General features: G+C 32.1%; 1 protein-coding gene across 6 annotated transcripts in view; it reads right to left on the bottom strand.

Moving 5' to 3' along the window:
- LOC148616850 (endonuclease/exonuclease/phosphatase family domain-containing protein 1-like) overlaps positions 1 to 21146 on the bottom strand; it is a 29636-nt gene extending 8490 nt beyond the window's left edge. For 2 of the 6 annotated variants that reach the window (XR_015922309.1, XM_088583973.1), the window contains exons 1-5: positions 21083 to 21146; positions 8759 to 10102; positions 2889 to 2940; positions 2135 to 2242; positions 951 to 1076 (exon numbers count right to left, since the gene is read on the bottom strand). Coding sequence is in view for 5 of the 6 variants with exons in the window: in XM_088583973.1 (XP_088440099.1) it covers positions 951 to 1076; positions 2135 to 2242; positions 2889 to 2940; positions 8759 to 9702 (1230 nt within the window). In the remaining variant the exon portion in view is untranslated. Of the gene's footprint in view, positions 1 to 950; positions 1077 to 2134; positions 2243 to 2888; positions 2941 to 8758; positions 10103 to 14468; positions 14625 to 14897; positions 15034 to 18388; positions 18444 to 19378; positions 19477 to 21082 lie in introns of those variants that run through there. The other 4 variants (XM_088583977.1, XM_088583978.1, XM_088583975.1 and 1 more) reach the window with 4 other exon arrangements.
- Between the last annotated feature and the right edge of the window lie 4146 nt (positions 21147 to 25292).

The following is a 25292-nucleotide window of genomic DNA, read 5'->3' as shown; positions in this document are numbered from 1 at the left end:
TTTCTTGTTACTAATATAACAATATTGGGCAATTCTACAAGCCTAGTCTTGACTTTACTATTCTCTGCTGTCAAGACTAAATAGCACCGGTTTGAGAATTTTCACTTCTTTTGTGAAAATATGTTTCTTGTATGTGATGTTCTATTTTATCCTAATCATACATAGAGAAAATTTCTTACCTCCAACAAGTATCTTGGTATTTGATTGGTCAAGCAAAAATAAAGAGGGTTTATCTAATAACCAAAAAAAACTAACACAGACCAAATTTCATACTGAAAAAGGACCATGCATTTCATAATCTGCAGCAACAGGTCATGAAATTTAAAAAGAATATGCTGAGTGGTTTTTAAGTTGCAAGTCTGAAAACTGACAGGAACAAGCATTATGAGTATTGCATGGTAATACAAAGTCCTCTACTGAAAGAAGAACACAATGCATATTTCATGTATAATTTGTTCACCAAAAAAATGCAGAAAATTGAGTTATTGCATGAATTTGTTATGTCCAAGGGCCATAACTCTGCAGAATATCAACAGTCCAGAACAAAATTTGACCTTGATCTACAACTTGTCATAGTAAAGCAATGCACCAAATATTAATTGTATTTCTGCAAGCATGACAAAAAAGTGTGGAAAACGGAGTAATTTCATGAATATTCTAAGTCCAAGGGCCATAACTCAGCAATAAGTTAATGGACCAGAATACAATTTGACCTTGATCTGCAATTTTTCATGGTTAAGCAATTTACCAAATATCAAATGAATATCTGCAAGCATGATGAAAAAAGTGTGGAAAAATGATTTGCCAGACTGAATGATGGGCGGATGGATTGCAAACCTTTAAAATAATCCCCCTTCGAAAAATTTCCCCGGTAGGGAACTAATTAACATGAAGATCAGTATATACAGCTTACTTGTCAACCAAGGTATAGTATTTAAATAACACTTTACCTTAAATGTTCCTATATATGGCAGTCGTGTAAAAGGCTTGGAATTTTTTGGTTTTTCTAACAGTGATGACTTATGTAGTGTGATCCCTTGTGAAGTATCATATAAAAATCCATTGTACTCATTACTCTGAAAAATACAAAATAAATAGTCATAATACATAAAATACGTAACATTCTTTTTGTTCATGGTACACAAACTGATTCTAGTGGATTAAAAGAGTTTCTTTTGCTGCTTATGAAATTTCACTATCTCACTGAATAATTATAATACATGTACATGGATTGAATAATAAATTTACCAAATTAATTCTCTAAAACTTGGACTTTTAACAGTAATAAAACATAACAATCAGAAATAGTGGCAAAAAAAAAAACAATTCTAGCTTAAAAAGTTCAAATGCAAATTTCTGTTTTGTGTACATGCATAAGACTTGCAAATTAAAGCTCTTGTTTTTAAATACGAAGTCCTCCATAAAACAGATCAATTGAAAATTGCAGTTAGCTTTCAAGACATTTAGTCAGATTTTCGTCTCACAAATGCAAAAATTACTTAGGAAAGCTGGCTTTAAATCCACCAAACAATTGGTCAGACAACAACACAGTTATCTGGACAGTCACATTTTCATCTGTTGGGTCAGATGGTCAGATTTACTTAGATAGATCTGTTAATGAGGTCATCCATAAAAATTGCTTGGTTTGCTGTTTATCAAACAATTCACCAAAAGCCTACCTACTAAAATAAATTTATCCACCATCTCCAGGAAAATTAAGTTAGCAAACTTTTTGAAAATCTAGATCATTTAAGCCACTTTAAAACAAGTGTTATCTTTAAAAATAAAGATAGCAGTATTTTTAAAGATAGCACACTGTAAAATTTGTTCTTTTTACTTATAATTTTCTACATTTCATTCTAGAAATAATGCATGGCACGCTATGTAAATTTTCAATACAGTTATTTTGAACGCCACTAAGTTATCAGTATTTGGCCAATCGGGAAACAGGATTGCCATCAGGTTACTTGCTTTTCCATGGAAGAGCGTCTTCAAGGTCAAAATGTAAAAAGCGAAACTATACCAACTGCATCGTGGGAAAAAAACTCAACAAACAACTTACCCACAGGCAAAATCATGAGTAAATTAACAGTAAAGCCATTTTTTTTCAATGGCCTGAGCATCAGATACAAACCCTGTACATTCTGCCAGTCACTCCAGACACTGAAAACTCCCATTTCCCTTTTTGTCCAGGCCATTTCTTTGTGGCTGGTAAAGATGGACTGTTGAGTTCATCACATATCTGAAATGAAATAAATTGTCAATTAAATAATATGTCATTTATCAAGAGTTTATTGTACATATAAAATGTTCACTGCAGGTTGGGTGAAACTTACAAAAATACATGTACAGTACCTCTTCCATTCCCATGTCATGAGAGGACTATTTAAATTGTCATAATAAAATATCATTTTGAGCAAAAATACAATTTCTACATTTTTTTTATCATTTAGATTAATGAAACATTACCATACATCTCTGTTCCATTTATTTAAAATATAACCCAGATTAAACTTATCCAAAAAAAATCAATACTAAAGGTACTGGTACAGGTTAGACCTTGTTTCAAGTTAACAAATTCCATCCCCTCAATAAATTATGTACCCATACAATAAATCATAAATTCCTAAAATATGGAGGCTTCATTTCTTTTATTGCACTTAGTGGAACTACTGGGTGCTGGATTTGGCTTCCTACTTAGATGCTTTTGGTTTGGCCTTCTTCATACACAATTTATAACTGGTTTTTAGATCTTTCTCTGTAAGTGTATTTAGTTTGTTGTGGATGACAGGTTACTCCTTGAAACATGTGCACAGCACAACATAATTTACATTATGAATATAACTGGTATTTTTGTATTTTGTGACATTCATTTAGCATCCACTAACCTTCTCTAAAGCCTTTTCATCACCAAGTTCTTGAAAAGCAATTAAACCAAGCCTGAAAAATAAAAAAATCCTGTAGATTTCCAAATTACCATTCCATATTACCAAGACTATTTTTTACACCATACCAGCCACCAATCAATCCATCACATAGGCAGCTCATTAACCTGATATCAATCAGAGAACAAGCCATTAAGTTGTTAATTACTGACTCAGTAATTATGTACCAGCATAACCTATTTACTTACCAGTAACAGATAACAAAAAGATGATTCAATTATGTAGGATTGACTTCATGCAGGTTACTAACATATATACATTTTTTAGAACCGACATGTATTCTTAATTTACAATCAACCATATGACTGATATTATATCAACCTTTCCTTCTTATACAATATTTGAAGTAACTGCATGACTGACAAAAGGCATGTCTATTCAAAAGCCACTTACTATACCAATGCCCAAGTTCAAATTTTATAAGCTACAGATTTCTTGTAATATTGTCACCATATTAAAATTGGTGACAGGTCCTCTTGTAAAAAGGGTTACCAAAACCATTGAACAAACAAAATAAAGACAATATCATATCTGCAAAAAAAGGACACAGGCACTGGTATATATCTTTTACTTCAATTGCGAAAAAACTTAATCATCCAGAGTGAAACCTATCTAAATAGAACTCTGAATAAATAGAGAATCTGTCCAGACCCAATTCTTTCTGAAGTTCCTTCATATCATCTTCAATACATTTGAATATGTGTAAACTGAACACCTTTTAAACAACAAATATGTCGGCCCAGCAGGGCTAAATGGTGAGTTGCCCTCTGAAACTTACTATTTTTTCTTTAGCAAATTATTTAAGAAGTAACATTTTTTTGTGAAGCCTGGTATTAGTAGTTGGAAAAATATTACTGAGTTTCTATTTAAAACATACTCTAGAAGTCCTAGAAATCAGGGTGAGTTAATCCCTAAGACTACTCATGTAGGATTATGTTGATGAAAGAAATATTTTTTTAACTACTTCCTGCTTTAATCAGGAAAAAAACATTTTGAAATTCTGTCAAAATATAGTAACAAAATTTTGTACTCTCTATGTTATTTTCTTCACAGTTCAATGTAGGAAAGACAAAATGGAGGCCATTTCAAGTACTGGCAAAAAAGACCACCTGTGGTGTAAATAAGTCAAATTTGAGATACAATTTCTTTATTCTAAATTTTGCCTGCTTCTTCAAAATGCTTATAAATATATGTACTTAAGACAGAAGTATATAAATCAGTATGGCTATGACAGGTCATCATAACTATAACGATTTTGTCCTGCTAGATGTCACAACATTTGACACCAAGACCACATGGGGGATTTGACAGTATAATCGATAATTCAGACATGAATGGTATGAAGTCCAAACCTAGTTACATAAACTTTCACAAGATCAATGATTTGTAATAATGACACTGTTACTACGTGAACTATAGTATATTATTTTTGTAGAATTTTAACTAAAAAGCCAAAAAGGACTTTTGGTGGTAAATTTAGAAGTTCTTGCAAATTTTGTCTAAAACAGGGTGTATGGTTGTAGGCAGACAGCAATGAATTTGACTTTGGATTTCCCTGAGGTTTTATATCTCAATTTAAACCAGGAGGAGGCGGTTTCTCCAAATCCTTAAGATAAACTTGATGAGTAAATGTATTCATTATTATGATGGTGTCATTTTTAGATTACATTGTAGTTTTATTCTAAACAAGAAAATTGAGCTTTTTTTTAAAATTAAGTTTAATAATCCAATAACTGGTACAGTCCTGATAAAAAGCAATGCAATAATTCCTTACTTAACATTATTACAAGGAAGATATTTTCAATACCTTGCATTACAAATGAATGATACCATTGCAACACATATTGAAAATGTTCTAATAACTCAATGTTGAAAAGCAAAAAATCAGACATGTTTTGGAGACCATGTGAGATATAAAACATATAAAATAAAAGACCACCTTGATGGTAAACACTTAAATTTGACGTACAAGTTTCAAATCAAAAACGAAATGTCAGATATTTATAAATCTTCAGTCAGAAGTACATGCATGTATATGAAGATAGTTATCATACAAAATGTAGCATGGCAGATCATCGTTACTCAGGGATCTTCTGCAATGATTTTGTCCTGCTACTTGTCATAATTGACACCCCAAGTACTTCTAGGGGGATTATAGGTTGGACAGAATATCAAATAACAGATCAAATCCGAAGTTCACACCACGCAAGTGTTAGGTCTTAATCCAGTCACAAAATGTTTTACATAGCAATGATCTCTTTCTATGAATTTATTAGTACACTTCTACAATTAGACATCTGATCAGAGCCTCAAATAAGAATTGGTCATATGAGTGAAATCACCATTTATTTCTCACATTTATTGGGTAAAAACATACGTAATTTTCTTTAGCAAATTATCACTCCTCCATTATGATATGAATTGAGTAACTGATCAGAACACAGTTTACACAACTAAGTTTTTCATGTTAAGACTAATGAAACACATTGAAATGCTATGAAATGATCAGCTTAAAGGAAGAAAAACAGAATGAATAGAGCTATAGCCAAATAATTAGTTATTCTTTTGTACTTAACCAGAAATTGCTTCTTCAAGCAATATTTTTCACCCTTCATTGGGTTATTGGGTTTCTAATTTTTGCTGTTGGGTTTGAAGACTTTTTCAAAGACAAAACAATAAGGTTTCTTGCCCATATTAATTGAGTAATTACTCCATTACTTCCCTTATCTGGAGATCTGTGGATAACTTAGGGTTATGATCAGGCCGTTGGACTAACAAATTAACCAGGGATTCTGAGATCTTGGACCATTAAAAAATTCATTTACCTAGGCCCTGGACCTACTTTATATTTCACTTAGGATGTAAACAATTCTAGAACCATTTACTCCAGAAAGTAAATTGAAACTTCTGATTAAACAAATCCACCAGAAGGAAGTGAAAGGGTCTAAATAAGAGTAAACGTAAATGTGAAACAGTTTAAAAGTAATACAAGCTACTTGACTTTAAATTGCTTTTAAAATCCATACATACATGTATATGTATACCAGTATATGAATATTGTATTATATTTAAATGTATCATTACAAAGGTTTTAAACCTCAATTGTTGAAGGACAGAGCTTGACATATATGTTATTCTCAATGAGATCCCATGATATAAATACCAAGGTCAAAAATCTGGGAGAAAAGTACTCGATTCAACCTTCATTCAATAACATTATTCATGGAGTGGTTAACATTTTTTCTAAATGTTTTTAACTCTTTCGAACTGTCAGTCCGTTCTTTTGTCTGTCTGTCTGTCTGTTAACAGCATCATTGCTATGCTGATATTTGGTAAGTATCCCAAGCTCTATTTTAATTTTAAAACTATTAAAACACTTTTGGTCAACTTCAGAAAGTAAATAGAAATTTACTTGAATATTTTATATAATATACCATTATAGTATACCCATACATGCCAATATGCACATGTAAATGCTCAAGATGAATGATATTTTATACCCAACTACAGACATGTATGTACAGCCAAAGGGATATCATACAAACAGATCCTTGACCGGACTGTATGCAACATGTACATCTGTAGGAAGACTGCCTATAAATAGACTGGAATACTAAAATGACTATTCATAAACTATTGAGTTCAATTATTATTGGTAATCCAAAAAGCCTTTTCATTATTCTTGTACATGTATGTATGGGTGATTTTATTACATGTACCAAGTAGCATTTTCATAAAAACTAAGAAAGCTATGAGCAAATTTCATTTAAGGATACCCCACTCCCCACCCAAGTAATTAGGTTCAAATATCATCAAACAGGAGGTAAAAGTTGCTTCAGTCTGAAATAAAATCTGAGGAATTGACACATCTATACATATGTATAAAGCTTCCGTCAAACTATCAAATATCTGTGATACATAGCTGCAGAGAAAACTGTGATGAAAAAAATATGGACTCATTCATGGATGGTCACCTGAAACTATAAACCTCATGCAAAACATAGTGATACATGTACATTTTAGCACTGCTTTTTTGCTTGTGCTATAACTTTTTGGCTGTGCTTTTAACAGAAATTTAAATATGATACAAATGCACTATGGGCACTGTTAAGGGGAAAGCAGAGTTAACTGTGCTATGACACTGACATTCTACATATACATGTATAATTTTATTTAAAGAACATTGATGGTATAGAATATGAATACAAAAAAAAGATCTGTATAAAAAAGAAACATAAGAAAAATTAAGTTTACGTTTAAGTACAAGTTCATATAAAATTCAGGCACTGCCTATGGTAGAAGTGATTCATGGTGTAGAGCCCATCGAACAAACAATGCTTTTTCAGTCAACATATACTGGATTTTAATGTAATGATAGCCCTGATTGTATTTAGATCTGTAAATTGAATCAAATCAAACCAAATCAAGAATGATAACTCTTGCAAAGTGCCAATTTCATACACAATCCATATAATTTTTATCTCAAATGTGCATCAACAAAATGACTAAGACTGGTTACTTGGTCAGTGTAACTGTTTCTGAATTAGAAATTTAGTGAATTTGGGGGGTTTTTGACCTGCATGAATTACTTCCTATCTGATTTTTATAAAGACTGCTACTTAAATACCCAACATTTATAAAATTCTCTTACAAATGGACAACAGAAAAGTAGGTCAAAAATCTAATTAAATATTTTAAGTTATTTAAGTAATTTAAAGGTATAGAACTTAAACAAGGAAATAAAGAGTTTCTCATATGAGTCAAAAGAAACTCACGTAAAGAAATACATATTATGAATTTACAATAACCATAACCCACCTCCTCTTTGTGGTAATGAGAACATATACACCCAGACAGTCCTTATTATTAAAGCAATGGAAAAGAAGTTACAATGCATGTATATACACATTTCTATTTAGCAGAGATATAACCATAAACATAATATACATGTGACATAATTGAATTTGTTGTGTAATTCTCTCTGTAGGACGCTTACCCTACCGGTCCATGCTCCCAGTTTTTAGTGTTGTCTAAGTTGCTCATTTGCTTTTGTTACTTTGTATGTATGATTTTAGTTACTTTATGTTTTTTGTTGTGTATGTCTGTTTTCCATGTCTGGTCTTTGTCCCTGGATTACATACTTTTGATTACCGCTATAACCTTGGTTCTCTTGATTACTCTTTTTTACATGTATATTGACTCAGCGATTTATTATACATGTACTAATAATGTTCTTTTGAGTGTAGTGTGAATTTCTACCAAATGCGTAATACACTACATACATGTACTTGAACTATGCTGTAGCTAAATACACTGCAAAGCTAAACCCTGCTTCCACAGTCAGTTGTAGTTGAAACAGACGAAAAATGATTTTTATAATATTCAAAAGTTTGATCACCAAACTTTTTTTTGAAATGGTCCATATGAATGTCCTTTGACAACCATCAAGGCATTTTCATGGTTTAAAAAGCCTTAACATATAAACCTGTATAATCTGTCACCAGAGTATGAAATTATTTGTTGACCCAAAAACTGATACTGTTTCAACCTGCATTTTCCAACAACCCTGTTTTATCCAACACAATTATTTGGTCCCAACTCCAAAGCTTTGCCAGATAAGACAGGTTTCATTGTCATAACTGTACATAAATATACTTCGTAAATTTTCTAAATTTTGCTCATTGTGAACAAGAGGAAATAGCAAATTCCATCTGAACTATATTGTAGAAAACTTGAATGTACCAAGTCTTCTTTCAATGACTTCCATGACCTATACATGTGATAATGACATGAAATTGTAATATATCACTTACCCATTTTCTAGAATAGTCATACAAATGACCTCCTTAACGCCTGGATTGTTTGCTTTCTCCTCGTCGAATCTCTCAACATTCCAACTTGCTATGCGTATAACTCCCTTGTTTTTATGTTTAAAATTAAAAGGAGTTACTTTGTGTCGTTTGGATGTCTTTATAATGGGTTCTAATAAGCTTAACACATTTTCCACTGATTCTGTCAAATGTTTTCTAGAACATGGTTTATGATTGTGAGTAGATGAGACTGAATTTGAATTTGAATTTCCACGATGTCTAATATCACCATTAGAAGGAGAATGTTCCTCCAAGTCCTCAAGACAAATCTGATGTTGTATTGCACTGAGTATACTGTTTCCAATGCCTTTAACCTTGACTAGGTCATCAAATGATTTGAAGGGTCCTTTCTTATCCCTGTATGTAACAATATTTTCGGCAAGTACTTGGCCAACCCCATTGATTTTCATTAGTTGGAAAACATTAGAAGTATTGATATTTACTTTAGAATTACCATTTTTCTTTTTCATTGGGTCATTTGTAAAAACATCAAGATCTTTATTGCTACCACTTAACGAACTACTTCCCGAATTTTCATCGCCAGAGCTTGTTAGCCTCTTCACTGTAACACATACCTCATTACGGATTGTCGTCAATTTGGCAGCACCAACACCTGATACTAGAGCAAGGTCCTCAATTTTTTTAAATCCTCCAATTTGTTTTCTATATTCAATAATATTTTGAGCTGTTGTTCGATTTATTCCTGGCAAGGTCATTAACTCTTCCTCCCCAGCATAATTTATGTTTATCATATTTTGAGGAGGGTCGTCCATCATAGACATATTAAATGTGGCACTGAGGTTCCTCCTGTGACCTCTAACTTTCCTTTTCTCGCTACCATCTTCGTACTTGTTTTTGGGGATGCAACAACTATTCACAGCTCCCATTTTTGTAAAAATTTTCCCAATACAACTAATGTAAATAGACTAAACAAAATGCACAACATACATTCTAATCGGACACTTCAATTTGTAATGTATCATTTACCTGCATGTAATGATAATATTGATAAATCATTTTATCACATTATAACCATTATTTATCTTCCGTTCATATGACATTATCTTCCTCAAACATATTCACATGCCATTTAACATTTTTAAAAAAAATTCATTCAAAAAGAACAAACTTTCACAGGAGAAATTTTCATTTCTGAACAATACATTGCCCTGTACAAGATTCCCATGATGACTGACAACAATGTCCTCGACATTATTTCACTGTCTGGTATACTGAAAAAAGATTGTCTTCTGTTCAGTCCGTATAACAGTCAATTATCCATGTGACCTGAAACAGTAACAAAATAAAGATTAAATCGTAAATCCCAAAGTATGTAAACTGGTCATTTAAGGGTAAATTAAGTTCAAAGGAAATAAAGTCCTTGTGATTACATATACTATACATACCAGTAAAAGTCGTTCAAAATATGGATGGAAAGAATATAAGTAGCAGTCTCTGTAAGAATCAAGCAAATTCTGTAATATGTGATACACCTCAAGAAAGGCTAAACATTTTTATTTTTGTAATTAAGTTCCTTTATGGTCAATATGATGAAATGTATAATCATTTGTTCTGATCTGTCTGGTCTTAGGTGATAATTCACATAAAAAATCAAACAGTTTCTTTTGTATTTCAGTTTTAATTGAAGAGGTATCTCCCTTAATTTTGAATTCTACAATACATTTTATATAATTTATATCTCCTAAGACCATAGGTTATATGAAAGTTACATGTCAATTTCTGTTAATTATACATGTATTAACAAAATATCAAAAGTAATAAATATCTGCAAGCTTGACCAGAAAAAGTGCACAAAACTGATTGGCTTGACTGCCAGATATAGTGCAAACCAAAAGTCCCCTTTCAACGAAAGTCACCAATAAGGGGCTAAAATATGTAGGCTTTCCAACCATGTATCACATTTTGCATGATTTTTAGCTTGAGTACTACTTAAATATTTAATTTAAGCCATGGTGGCTTAATATAATTACAGCTACCCGTATATGTTTCACAGAGCACACAGGGGTTCAAATTTACTTGAATTCATTTTTCATTTTCATAAGTACAAGGCCCTTCAATGAAAAATATAGTCAGGTAGTGACAACATTCAATATGGGAAGGTCCACCACGGGCACATGGAGTCTATTTAGGAAACAATACTATCTACACGCATGTCAAAACCCCAACAATCCGACAATGTAATATCACTTAAGGACATTTTCTCTATTTTAAAAGACCATTATTTGATCTCTGCATCACTGGCTTTGCGCAGAAATTTTTCAATAGAATCTTATAATACTGAGGTTTTTGACAGAGTTATCTGCCCTTGAAATGTTCATTTTCAGTCAATGAAATTGAAACTCAATGGTCGAGCATGATATGGAAAATCTTGTCTGTATTCCTTGATTCTGAAGGTGCAAATAGTCAAATTACATTATCAAAATGCTGGTTTTTTTCCTACCATGTTTCACCGACTGCCTGATTCTTACAGGGACTGACACTTAATTAAATTGTTTGTTTGTTTGTTAGGGTAGGTGGCAAATTTTACACAAACTAGAAGCCCTTTTTGTCACAAGAGCCCCCACGTCATTTGTAAGTAGTGATTATTTTTTAGTAAATCAAATGTGTCTGTAAGACACTTATGCCCCCTCTCGCTAGATTTGCCAAATTAAGAACATGTTTATTTTTGTATGAAGACATGGTTTGCAGATTCAGAAAGGTTATGTACTGTTGGTTGATGCAGTTAATATTTGATATGTTAGGCTAAGCACTCCAAAAATACTTGTAATGAGAAAAACAGGACTGATGGATACATGAAAAATGTTAATACCCCCAATAACAAATCCCTAACTGTGTTGCTTGGGGTATATTTCTAACAAAAATTACGAAGTCCAACTATCACCCAGTTCTGTAATATTCCACAAAAATCAAGATACTATGACCTTGTACACCATCACTATGTGTAGAAACATCCTGCAAAAAATATTTTAGATGTACATGTAGTTAAAAAACTACAGGAGGAGATAGCTGGACAAGCCATATAGCCCTATTTCTGATGAAAATGACTCAGTCTTAACTATCACCAATTTCCATAATATTTCACAAAAATCAAAACTCTTTGGCCCTGCACACCTTCATCATGTGTAGAAATATCCTGTAAAATATTTTAGATGTAAATCAAAAACTGTACAAGGAGATAGCCGGACAAGCCATGATCATGTGTGATCCGGACTGACGGATGAACGGACGGACAGGGGTAAATTAATATGTTCCCGAACAGTTTGTCGCGGGGGCATAAACATCTTATCAATTAAATAAATAGTACCCTATTAGTCTTACTGGTAATATCACAACAGAAAAAAAGCATTTGTGATGGCAAAATGATGTGTCATTTCCCAAATTACCTCTCTTAATGATAATCACACCAAAATTGCTTTTTTTACATTTATCAAATTTAAAGCAACAAAATTTGTCTTTTAAAAGGTTTTATCTACAAATAAAGAACCTGCACTGCTTTGGCATTTTAAATGATGATATGCACACTGTATACTGACAGCATGGTCCAAAAGTTTTGCACAGTGAAACCTAACTAAACCAAACAATTTTTGGACTGTAGAATTTGTTTAATTCAGACAAGTTGTGGGTTTAAGGGTTAAGTTTAAATAGGTTTTGGGTTCAAGAATTCAATTTAGACAAGTTCAGGGATTAAGGGTCAGTTTTGACAGGTTTGGCATTAAGGGTCAGTTTAGACAGGTTTTGGGATTAAGGAGTCAGTTTAGATAGGTTTAGGGATTAAGGTCAGATTAGACAAATTCTGGGATTAAGGAGTCAGTTTGGACAGGTTTTGTGATTAAGAATAGTTTAGACATGTTTTGGGATTAAGTGTCAGTGTAGACAGGTTTTGTGATTAAGGAGTCAGTTAAGACAGGTTTTGGGATTAAAAATAGAGTTTAGATAGGTTCTGGGATTAAGAATTCAGTTTAGACAGGTTTTACTCTATACCTGTGTATGGCATTCATGAATATTTGGATGGTGTTTCATTTCAAGAATCCTTAGGATGGAGTACATTAAAGCACTCCTCTGAAAAGTGCTACAGTAATCATTCAAGTACAAAATGAGAGCCAAAGTATAACTACAGATCTAAAGAAGTTTCTCCAATCACTCACCCATTTGGTAGCTACTCAGAACCATCACTTAGTTAACCACATCAAACTTAACTATTTCCTTTCATAATACAGAACAATGAGAAACAATGACAAAGAGATAGAAACAAATCTTGGTATAAAACATATCATTGACTCATAGGTACACATAGTTTTAAGCCAATAAATAGACTTTAGTTAAATGTTTATATTTTTTTCAATCATAAATAGAAAATAAACTAGTGAAATACAAAAACCATAAACCACTTAAATAACTACAAATTTGTGGCAGTATATACAGAAAAATAGGATAATTAATTGGAAGTTGTGAATAACCAAAATATGATCATGAGTGCCGAAGAACGCCTAGATTTAACAAGTGTGCGGACTAGTTCTGCGCATGTCCTTGGCATGAGTGCACCGGTAGGGTAAGCGTCATCTGGTTTTCTTGAAACACCTGCCAAGTTGCTCATAAAAAGTCAAGCCCGGGGTAGACAAAAGAGGAATGGAAAACTATGACACGCTGAATAAATCAGTTTTATGGCACAGATGGATACATCATCACGATCCACCAGTTCATGATGATGACCATAAAACTTCTGTAGTGATGACTTCAATCTTGTAGCAACGTAACCCTGTAAAAAATCCATCTGCCATTGATGAAATTATCAATGTACAATATGCAAGTGAAGACCTTTAAGTAAAATCCACCCACCAATGAAAACAATAGTTGTAAAATCAGTCTGTAATTGAATAATTTGACCTTGAAGATGAGACTAATATAGCAATTAATCAAGACAATGCAGGCTAAGTATGAACTTTCGAACAATGGTGTCATAGATAGTTCAATAAAGCCACTGGCCAATGTGTACATTTCAATGATTTGACCTGGACAATGACCTTTGACCAAGACAAAAATAGTAACAGTGGAATGACTTAAAAAAAAAACAAAAAAACAAAAGAAATATAGTTAGATACAAAGATTATTTTCCCCTATAATACAGGTGAGCAAAATCATACGAAAATGTTATATAAGCTCCTGTAACCATCTATAATTATTTAGACAGCAAGTAGATCTGTTAAAGGGATTCATGTAACACCTCATACTCCAATATAATCTACTGACTGTCAAAATAACCATAGACCCTCACCTGGGAGCTAATAACTTATCTACCCTACCCACCCTAAGTTTTTGTTCCTACCCTAAACATTTTATGGCCATTTTGGCTCAAGCGCCATTTAAGTCCATGTGAAATGTTTTTGAAAAAAATGGTAGCATGAAACAAGATTATTACCAGTATCATATTTTTTGGCTTTAATGTAAAAAATATAGAACTTTTAAAATATGCTTTCCAAAATTTACCTTATTAGTAAGAAAAACAAAATCAATGCATTCATTTTTCTTAGACATGAATGTATTTAGTGATAATTCATCCATGGAAATACATATAACAGAAGTAGCCAACTCAGACAGAAATATTAAACCTACAAAAACAAGCTGTCAAACTTACCAGTGAGGCACAGACAAAATCATTCCTTCACATCCAATAAATACTGATAAAATGAAAATTCGAACTAGACCAAGGTACAAATTCTCCTAACCAGCAGCATCAAACATTAAAACAGAACAAAACAAACACACCTAACACCCATACTGCAGCTAATTCACTAAATGACAGGTGTAATCTACCAGTGTACTTTCATGTGGGTGTTCAACTATTTTTAAATTAAACCCAAACATAAAAATGTACATTGTCATAAGGCAATATAACTCCCACATTGGGCAATGATTCATCTATCTATATGTTATCCACCTTTGTAAAATGAAAACTCTCATCAAGTAGATTGACAAATGAACCTGATTCTGTTCACAAGTAGATAATATCTCCTGATTTGAATTTGAGAAGTGACAATGAATGTACGTTGTTACATGTACTTACATGTTTTCACAGTATGTTTCAATGTTAACATCAATAGGATGATTGATAATCTATTACAATCATCAATTTCCCAGTTCCAATTTACTAGGAACAAGTATGAAGCTTCAAATATATCTATAACAATCACTCAGGAATTTTCACCTATCAAATTATAAATAGAAATAAGAAACCCTGAAATCACAAGAAAAGTTAAACTTAGCTTTAAAATAAGTATGAGCTTTCTAAAAAAAGGTTTGTTCACCATTAAACATAATTTTTTTTTGGTGTGTTTGTTATAGCTACTATTGTAAAGGTCATGTGACATATTAAATCATTGGGCACAAACAAGGCAGAAAACATACTTTATTTGGTTGGAAGATTTTTACTACATAATCATAGTATTTAAGTGAAACAATACAAAATTACATTTTGTACAGGGGCGGATCCAGGATTTTAGTTTAAAGGGGGGAGGGTAAATTGAATTAAATGCCGTGCAAAGCAAGGCAAAAAATATTATGGAGTGAAACTTGTGGCAAAAATGTTTTCTTACAGATTTAGGGGGGTGCGTACACCCAGTATGCCAGTCCTTGGATCCGCGCCTGTTGTATTAGGCAATTTCATAGTGTTTATTAGTCTTTTTATTTTCACATATATTTTAAGAACTAACTAACAAGTTCAAGATAAACAATTAAACAATTCAAGTAAAGAATTGTTAATAATATACATTATAAAAGTGGATTCTATGTACCATTACAACATACTTTACATTTGAGCTTTCAATGAATCAAATATTTAAGTCTTCAATCATATTTCTTTGTACATGCACAATTGAAAGAAACTCTAAACCCTGGAAACCATTATTTCTTATAATGTACAATGTAATGTACCTCATAAAGACAGTTTACTTCAAAAACCTTTTAAGAAAGCATTGGAATGAACAGTAACCTGACAATTCCAGTGCAAATCCATGTGGTGGATCCAGGGGTATCCGGTGGGCGGAACCCACCTTTTTATCGGAAAAATGTGCTAACTTTGTGCAAGATTTGGGTAAAAAATGAGCAAATTAACCCACAATTTTCTATCCATTAAATCCAGTAGTAGAAATAGGTAAGAAATGAATGGTGAACAATAACAAAAACCCATTTAAAAAAATTCAAGTTGCTTTGGTAGGGCCATTACTTTTCGTGGGGAAAAAATTTAGCCGAATTTTATTTTCATGGTCGGTACACTGAGAAAATACTATTAAAATGATGGTTTAATTTTTGTAAGGTTTCAATTTCATTGAAAATTCTTATCCACAAAATAAACAAATTTAATCCTTAATGAAAAATTCTGCTTTTGTTACACAGATGTAAGGAACAACCAGACCACTAAGTGCACCTAAATCATTCTGTTGGAGTACACAACTTTTGGTTGGGCTGCAATGATTATGCAAAAAAAAATTCATATTTAATCAATTTGACATTTTTTACCAGTACCTAAATCTCTATAATTTTATTTAGCACTCAATTCGTCCACTTTTTTCCTTTCAAATGTACCTTTTAAATTAATTGAACCATTATATAAATGTATAATGTGTTTAGTTCAATACACTTCATTTTGTGATCATAATATGCATTTCTAAAAGGCAGAAAATAATCATTTACTAAACAAAAGGTTTCCTTATTTTTATTCTATGTAGGTTCATTGATTGTGATAAAGGAGATCAGTGCATTAAAAAGTTTATTCTGTGCACAAGTATAGTCAAATCAATAACCCCTTAATAAAGATTAAAATTATAAGTGCATTGAAATTCAAGTTAATTCTCCTGGTAACTATAAGCATGCTGGCAATTATGAAAATGAAAAAAACATTGTAATAAGGCCAAAAAAAGTTTTAGCCTTGTGTCATTCTACCAGCAAGAAGAAAAATAGGGTAGGTACGTAAGGGAAATTATTTCACTTTTTCAAAAAATATTTTACATTGAATCAATGGGAAACAATCTAGACTTTAACAGTGCTTGAGCCAAAATGGCCATAAAATATTTAGGGTAGACAGGAAAAACTAGGGTAGGTAGGGCAGCAGGAAACAGACAATTTTTTTTTGGCCTGACAAAAAGACCTTTGCTAAATGTGTCAAGTCCATATTTTTTAATTGACTACATGTTCCATAATTATGACAGCAAGTCACCAAATTAATATATTGTTGAAGAATGTAATATGAATCAACTCTTAAGACCCGTTAATTCTGGCACCTTGATTGTCATCAATACTGGTACTACACTGTTTATATCCTAGCAGTTAACCTCTAACCTAAATATATGTAGCCCAAAGGGAGAAATCTTGGCCCACATATGATACTATGAATTAAAAGATTTTGGATACATAGTTGTTTTCAGTCCTGTCCATCTGATGCATGTCTGAACTTAAAATCCTTGATCAATTTTGATACAGTCAATGAACCAATCTGTGCAACTATTTGGCCAATTGATGATTAATTAATAACTGATCGCTGAGGGTTGATAATCAATGACTAGCAATCAATCTGATTGTTGTAAAATAACAGAAGATCAATTCATGGTAATTTCTGAATTTTTCATTTCTTTCGTTCATGAATTTTATACAATGCTATTGCATACATTGTATTTACTCTCAACTAAAAATATTAAATTCATGCTTAACATTTCATCAAAGAAAGCAATTGTCAAAGAAAGGTAATTGAATCAATGACTTAATCTATATCTTTAAGTGAATATGTGTAAAAATGAAAAAGGTATATGTACCGATCAGAGTCACATGCTGCAAAATAAATAAAATCACCGTTTTTTATGGATCAATTTAACGGATCAATGACTGATCTTAAAACTGATCCATGATGGATCACAAATTATAGATCAGTTCAGGTACAACATTGGAAGATTCTCGTGACGGCTTAATGTGTGTTCCACCACCAAGAGGATTAGGTACATGTAGGTTAGGTACCGTAGCCATGTGACAATTTAACTTGAGTCAGAAGTAGTTACGTCAAGTGGTATGATATACATACATGTATGTCCTTGTTGCAAATGTAAAACATAAGGGGAAGAAAACTTGATCTGCAACTCATCTGGAAACAAATATATCCAAATATTCATCTTGATGTCTGCAAGTCCTGAAATTTGTTTTTTAGATGGATAAATGTAAAAATATATGCCCTAGCGGTCTTCTGGCAAATGCAAAAAGAGAAAAATAACAATAACCTATATGTCAATGTGAACGACAATTTTCCGCATTTATTCAACAAGAAAATTTGAATACTTCAGTGGGACTGAATGAAATTTTGTCTGACACTGCCTTTGGTCAGACACATTTCATCATGAGTGTAATCAGCAAATAGGAAGTAGGAAACAAAATATTTTAAAAAGACACACCACTTCCCTCAATTTTTCTAATTTCATGCATTTATGTGAAAAACTGATTGGTAAATATCAGTTGAAGACAGGTGTTAGTAATTACAAATACAGAGTGTATATATCAAAAGATTCTAAGCTTTACCTTGCAAAATATCGACACCTTTTCCATATGTTTAACTCATCACGTAAAGGTAGGTAGCTACTGGTATGTTATATATATATATAGATATATCTATATGACAACATCTGATTGATTCAGGTGGAGTCAACAACCTTTTCAGAGATGCCAAAATACAAACCAATTAATTTCAGATAAAATTTACATCACAAGCAAATAAACTGTAAACACAACATTCTGTACAATTTTGGTGAATACAGATTGGCATTTAACTTTTGGAATAAAGGTAATATCATTGAAATCTTTGAAAAGGAACCAGGAAATATGCATGATGATTTACATGCATTTGGTCATTTCCAAAGCAATTATTAAAAAAAAAATAAAATCTTTGATAAGAAATCTTGAAATTTGCATGTACCTGGTAGTTTTATCTGCAATTTAAAAACTAGACGAAATGTGTTATACATGACATGGATGACAGCAAATGCGAATTTTGAATATTTTTACAAGACATTTCATCCAGCGGACGAGAGAAATCTATCTGACCTAATTTTCACTGGACCATATATTTTTTAAAATATTTAGAAGCAGGTGAAACTCCATAACATAATATTTTGTCCTAATTCATTACCTTTAACAACCAGAATCGGAAAAAAATAGGGAAAATACAAATACTGGATTCCAGAGTGCGACTGGACATTCGATTGGCTGCACCATGCCTTCATCTTCTAGCACCATGCTGCCCTCATCATGAATTTTACAATGTTCCCCCAGGTGGCCAAACTCAACTTTCAAGTTATAAAATAAATTTAATTATTTTCAACTAATTTGAATGTTAACATGTACTCCTGTTTTGTTAACACCCATTTATGATAGTTTTACAATACCATACTAGGGTGAAGGATGTTTATTGCAGGTTTCAGTAAATAAATTGTCCTAGTGTCAAGGTGGGGTGCCCCCCAACAAAACCCTCTGTGATAGTTGAGTGCCCTCAAAATACTTAAATAACCATGCCTTCACAAATTCCTGGGGAAAACACTTATCTAATCACATCTTCCATTGATGTTTCAAAGATGTCTTGTGCATAACATCATATTTTCGGAATAATTTCCCTGAAAAAGGATTTTTATATATTTTTATATATGTTGTCACTAGTGTATTATAATTCTGTCAAGGAAATGCCAAAAACATTGAAGTTTACTTTTTGTATGGCTACAAGTATAGAAGTAGAATTATTACATGCTTTTTCACATGTACAAAATGAGATACATGTACTGTTGGACTTTTTCCCCTTGATTTCACCTACATGTATGGTATTGAAATGAAGTTTGTTTTCACTTTCAAATCTTGTAGAACCTTAACATTAATGAATAAGACATGGTTTCATAAGGAATATATCTACATGTACAGTGTATTTACATGTACAAATTACTATGTGTAAGTCCAAGCAATTAAAGAGATAATCAATAATGGTGAATACTGGTAAGCAAAAAGCATTAGTACTGATGATGTCAGTAGAACTTGCTATCATATTTTAGTTGTTCATTCTCATCAATTAATTACTTTACATGTATGCATATAGTTGTATAACGCCTCCAATAGCAAGGGGTATTTCATGAATATGTATATATACACTTAATATTGGTTTCTGAATTTAATTTTTCACAAATCTTTATATAATTTCAATGACTACATGTACCACTCCTGATCTACTAAAATCTTAATACTGTATCTTCATTTCAAAATACCTTTCAGTGTTTGCCACTATAAATGGTAGTTCCATTAATTCATTATTTGTTATGTTCCTATTCTCACGGATTTCTTTGCTACTACAAAATTAAGATTCCAACCATTAAACAGTATTCCCCATCGATGAATGTAAAGCCAAGTATTTTGACCCTGATTCTCAAATATGGTAAAATTCATGAGTCAGCAGCAGCCAAATGGTGCAATTAACAACATGTCAATTTGTGTTTTTTTTTCTACTTAACTGCAAATTTGTAACATGTGGATTTACTTGTCTTATAATATTTAGTGTGTAATGATTAATCAATCAATCTTAATAGTCTTTGATTCTTAAAATACCCTTTATTTTCTATTGTACATTAAGTTCATGAATGGGGACAAATCTATTTTTAAATAGAGGACAATTGATGGATGGACATGCAACACAGATAGATTAGATATTTACATAGTAAAATGTAATTATCACCGTTTAGTATTTGTTTAGTTTTTTTTAAATTTTATTGGAGATTGACACTTAGTGCTTCCAAGTGGTTATCTATACTTTCTTATGGTCTATGGAAAGGGTTTGACAAATACAAATAAATGCTGTCTGATTAATTAATTTCTCAAACATTCAGACAGGGATAGCTGGTAGCCCAGACCATTTTTGTTAAATATTTTCTATATGTTCAACTAAACCTTAACCAAAAGTTTGATAGCCCAGCTCAAAATTAAGCAGCCATGGGTTACTGAGCGATTGCTAATTGTTATCCCTGTCAGACCTAGGCAATGGACCAAGGCAAATAATGAATATAGAACAGTGAAGACTGAAGTCACTTCAAATTTTGTCATTAAAAACCAGCAATTAGTAACATTTCACTAGATAATGCTCTATGATGAAAAAAAAACTTTCTCAGCGATGGTGCTTCAAAAATATCATTATTTCCCCCCGTTCCTTTTCATATTCAATTAAAACATGAATGAAAAACTTACCGGCTATTATGTCTTTGCATTGTCCGCCCCTTTCAAGCACCTTGACCTTACATCTGGGTCACAAAAACGCTTGTTGATATATGCTAAAACTAGTGTTACTATACTGGAATGGACAACGAAGTGAAACATTTGTCATTTAACTTATAGCTGGGCCATATATGCTTTAGCGTCTGTTGGGAAGCTGAAAATTTCTATTACCATTTCAATAATGTGTGGATCTTTATTGATGTTTAACCCTCCCACCTTTTAAAATTTTGTGGCAAATTTGGCTAAAATGGAACTATGAGCATTTTTATGGTGAAACCTTCCATTTATCTTCACCTGCAAAATGTGAGAAAATTTGGACTATGCTTGCTTGGAAATCTTTAAAAAAAAAAAAAAAAAAAAAGGCTTATGTTTTTCTCAACTTTAGGCTACAAACCACTAATGTCACTTCCCATAGGCTCCAATGCTAACTTCACTATGTTCAATGTATTATGGAGTTTCTACCTGAAGTTTCATCTGAGTAAGACTATACATCACCTAAAAGCTGCATGTTTATACTAATAGCACTTTAAATATTATGTGGGGTTAATTACCTTGCTGTGTGGCAGACAATGAGCTAAAAATAGAATGGGAATTCCCCTACATTTCACAAAGAGGGGTCTTCATGCAGAACTCAAAAAAAATATTTAATTCAGCAAGTTACAGTGACCATTTTATGTAAAAATGAAGAAGATACAATTTCCTGCAAAACACAAGCTCACTTATGTAGATTTGATGTGCACTTTTTCCACAGCAACATAACACAAGTGCACTAAAATTACGTTCAAAAAGCTCATTAGTTGAATTAGTGGTAATGTTTTTTTTTTACTTTCAAAAATGAAAGCTTTCATTTTGTTCAACCATTAGAATATTTTGAACATATTTACCAACTTTCAGGCAGTTTCAATGAGTTTTTTTCAGAAAAAATGTGGTTTTTATAGGATAAAAAACTGTAAACTGGCCTATCAAGAAATAGGGCCCAAGTATTTTCTTACATCTTTTCTAATGAACTCATCAATTTAAAATTAAATTTCTTACAAAACAACATTACTTACACACAAACAATGCTATGAGGTCAACACTATCTCAAATTTTATCAGTTTTTATGTAAATACCGTAAAAGCGGAGCTGCCTCCCCCTTTTTAACCACCTATACCAATACCTATGAATTTTTCTATTTTATTAGTGAAAGACATGTTTTTGGTGAAATTCTGGTAACATTCATGTTTTCCCACTAAAGTATTAAAAGAAAGTGCTTCAACTGTAAGAATTTTCAGAAATTTGAATTCTTATACTTTACATGGGAGCTGGACAGACATTCTAACCCGCATACATGAAATCACAATATTTTTTCAAATTTTCCCACCTTTTACTTGCTGAAGTCTTTCTTAACTTGCTTAAACTAACAGATGATGCTACCAGCAAGTAAAAAGAACCATTAGATATGCAAAAAAAACTACTCACTAACAGAAAAAGTACATTTCTTAACCCATCAGGCCTTAGAATTGGTCAAAACCAAATATTTAACTGATTTTTGAAGAAAATTGTAAAAATTGTGATCTTTTTGGAGGGAATATTGATTGTGCATCACTCTTTGTATGGTTTTAAAGAATTAAAGACTGTTTGCAACACTTTTGAGAAAAATAATATTTTGCCATGCATTTCAGTTAATTTACACATTTAGGCTAAAAACCACTAATTCCACTTCCCATAAGCTTCTATGCTAATTTCACAATATTCAATGGCTTCTCTGGACTTTACCTTAACTTTAACCTGCAGATGACTATATATCAGCATGATTCTACATATGTCAGCTCACAATCCTCAGAATGGTATGTGGGGTTAGCAGACTTGCAGTGCAGTACTGGTCACCGGAAGTGAAGGGTCTATAAATAGCATGGGAAATCCCAGTGTTTTCACAAGATAGGGGTATATTTAAAAATCATTATGGAGATTAGGCTTCACATCACAAGAAGCAAAATGCACCTATAAAATGTACAGAAATGTTTTTCCTTTCAGAAACTGTCTAAATTTTTTAAATAAGATGAGAACTTTTTTCACAGCACTATGAGGAACAGGGGTAATTTCTGCGTAGGACTATTTTTGCGTACGTTCCAAATGCTCATTGGTTGAATTGGTGGTCTGTAACCTAAAGAGTCACTTTTTGTCTTAGAAAAAATAAATAACTATACAGGTATCTTCCTACACACATACTGAATGCATTTGCAAAGTTTTAGTGAAATGTGACAAGCACCTTTTTAAATATTTGATTTTTAAATATAGGGTAACCAAGTTGTGCGAGCAAAAAAGTGACAACATTCTACCATACTTAAATGCATTAAATATTTGCAAAGAACTTTTTCTGACTTTTCAAATAAAAAATATTAATCACAACTTGTTTTTTAATAATATTAATGAAGAGATAGTTCTAAAAGTAATCATTTTCTGAGAAATTGGTCTATTTTTAAAAATTTATTTCTGACATGCCTCCCCCTTCTTCTTGATCACATGTCAAAAATCCTAAATCTTTAAATTTTCACAAAAGGTGATATATTTGGCTTTAAATTTGTAAATTCAGTGTTTTCACATTAAAACGTGACCAGTAAAGGGCACCTAAAGCAAAAAAAGTCCTCAATAATGGATTTTCCATGTTGCCATAGGGGAATGCTTATATGGCCTTTACCGCAGTAATGAAAGTGAGTTTTTCCTCATTTCTAACCTAATTTTTGCTCAAATCTACACAAAACTTGATTTCAAGTGCTTATTACTACCATATTTAGGTAAATATAGCCCTCAAAGTTTAATATTTGATATTTTTACTAAATTTTCTACACTTTTTACAAGATAGGACATAAAAATCAGCCAAAAAGACCAATTATCCATAATTTGGACCTATAACTTAAAAAAATGCATATTTTGAAGGATTTTTGTAGTGTATTCCTCTCATGGCAAAGTTAACAAGATCTTCAAGTAGTTTAAAGCTATTTCAAGAAACTTTTCATTTTGCCATGGCTTCAGCTTAAGGCTAAAAACCACTAATTCCACTTCCCATAGGCTTCTATGCTAATTTCACAATATTCAATGGCTTCTCTGGACTTTACCTTAACTTTAACCTGCAGATGACTATATATCAGCATGATTCTACATATGTCAGCTCACAATCCTCAGAATGGCATGTGGGGTTAGCAGACTTGCAGTGCAGTACTGGTCACCGGAAGTGAAGGGTCTATAAATAGCATGGGAAATCCCAGTGTTTTCACAAGATAGGGGTATATTTAAAAATCATTATGGAGATTAGGCTTCACATCACAAGAAGCAAAATACACCTATAAAATGTACAGAAATGTTTTTCCTTTCAGAAACTGTCTAAATTTTTTAAATAAGATGAAAACTTTTTTCACAGCACTATGAGGAACAGGGGTAATTTCTGCGTAGGACTATTTTTGCGTACGTTCCAAATGCTCATTGGTTGAATTGGTGGTCTGTAACCTTTATTGGGTACTTGTATTTCACATTTGTGGCAATGAGAGTTCATGTGTGTTCCCAAAAATATTGATTACTATCCATGACCTAGGAAAAGAAATTTTATTAAAATTTGAATCACTTAGATCTGGAAAGCATCAATAACAATTCTAGAACTAGGATTTTATGAACTACAAGTAGTAGGTGATATAATAACTTGTAAATTTTATGGCAATGCAATATATATAAAATAGGTCAATATTTCTACACTTTTTGAAGGTATAGTGAAAAAAAATACTGTAAATTCAGAAATTACTGCCCTGTTTTATTATTGTAAAGAAATGTAACTGGCTTATAATCACAATTATATTGACCCATATTATGGAACTCTGAACAAAGTAATGATACTGGATTTTCCTCAAAATCACAAAAATTCAAACCACATGATTGACTTAAATAAAACAAAAAGCACAATAATGTCTGAATTTTCAGTATTTCAATTTTGACTAATTTATATGTGGTTTTTTATGTAGTTGGATATTTTTATGAATTTTGTTTTTAACTTAAGGAGGTAGACCTAGGGTAAGGGACACAACTCTTGAAATCAGTGATATGCGTGTATCATATTCAATTTCACCAAAGCCTATCAAGCTTTCATTTTAAACAGAATGAAAACAGTCCAAGTTACTTTGATGCTTACATGAGATTGACGTAAAATGCTGAA

This window comes from Perna viridis, chromosome 5 (assembly GCF_037379345.1).
Source record: "Perna viridis isolate PV_CMFRI_1.1 ecotype Kerala chromosome 5, ASM3737934v1, whole genome shotgun sequence".
Taxonomy (NCBI): Eukaryota; Metazoa; Mollusca; class Bivalvia; order Mytilida; family Mytilidae; genus Perna; species Perna viridis.
This window is presented reverse-complemented; position numbering and strand designations above follow the sequence as displayed.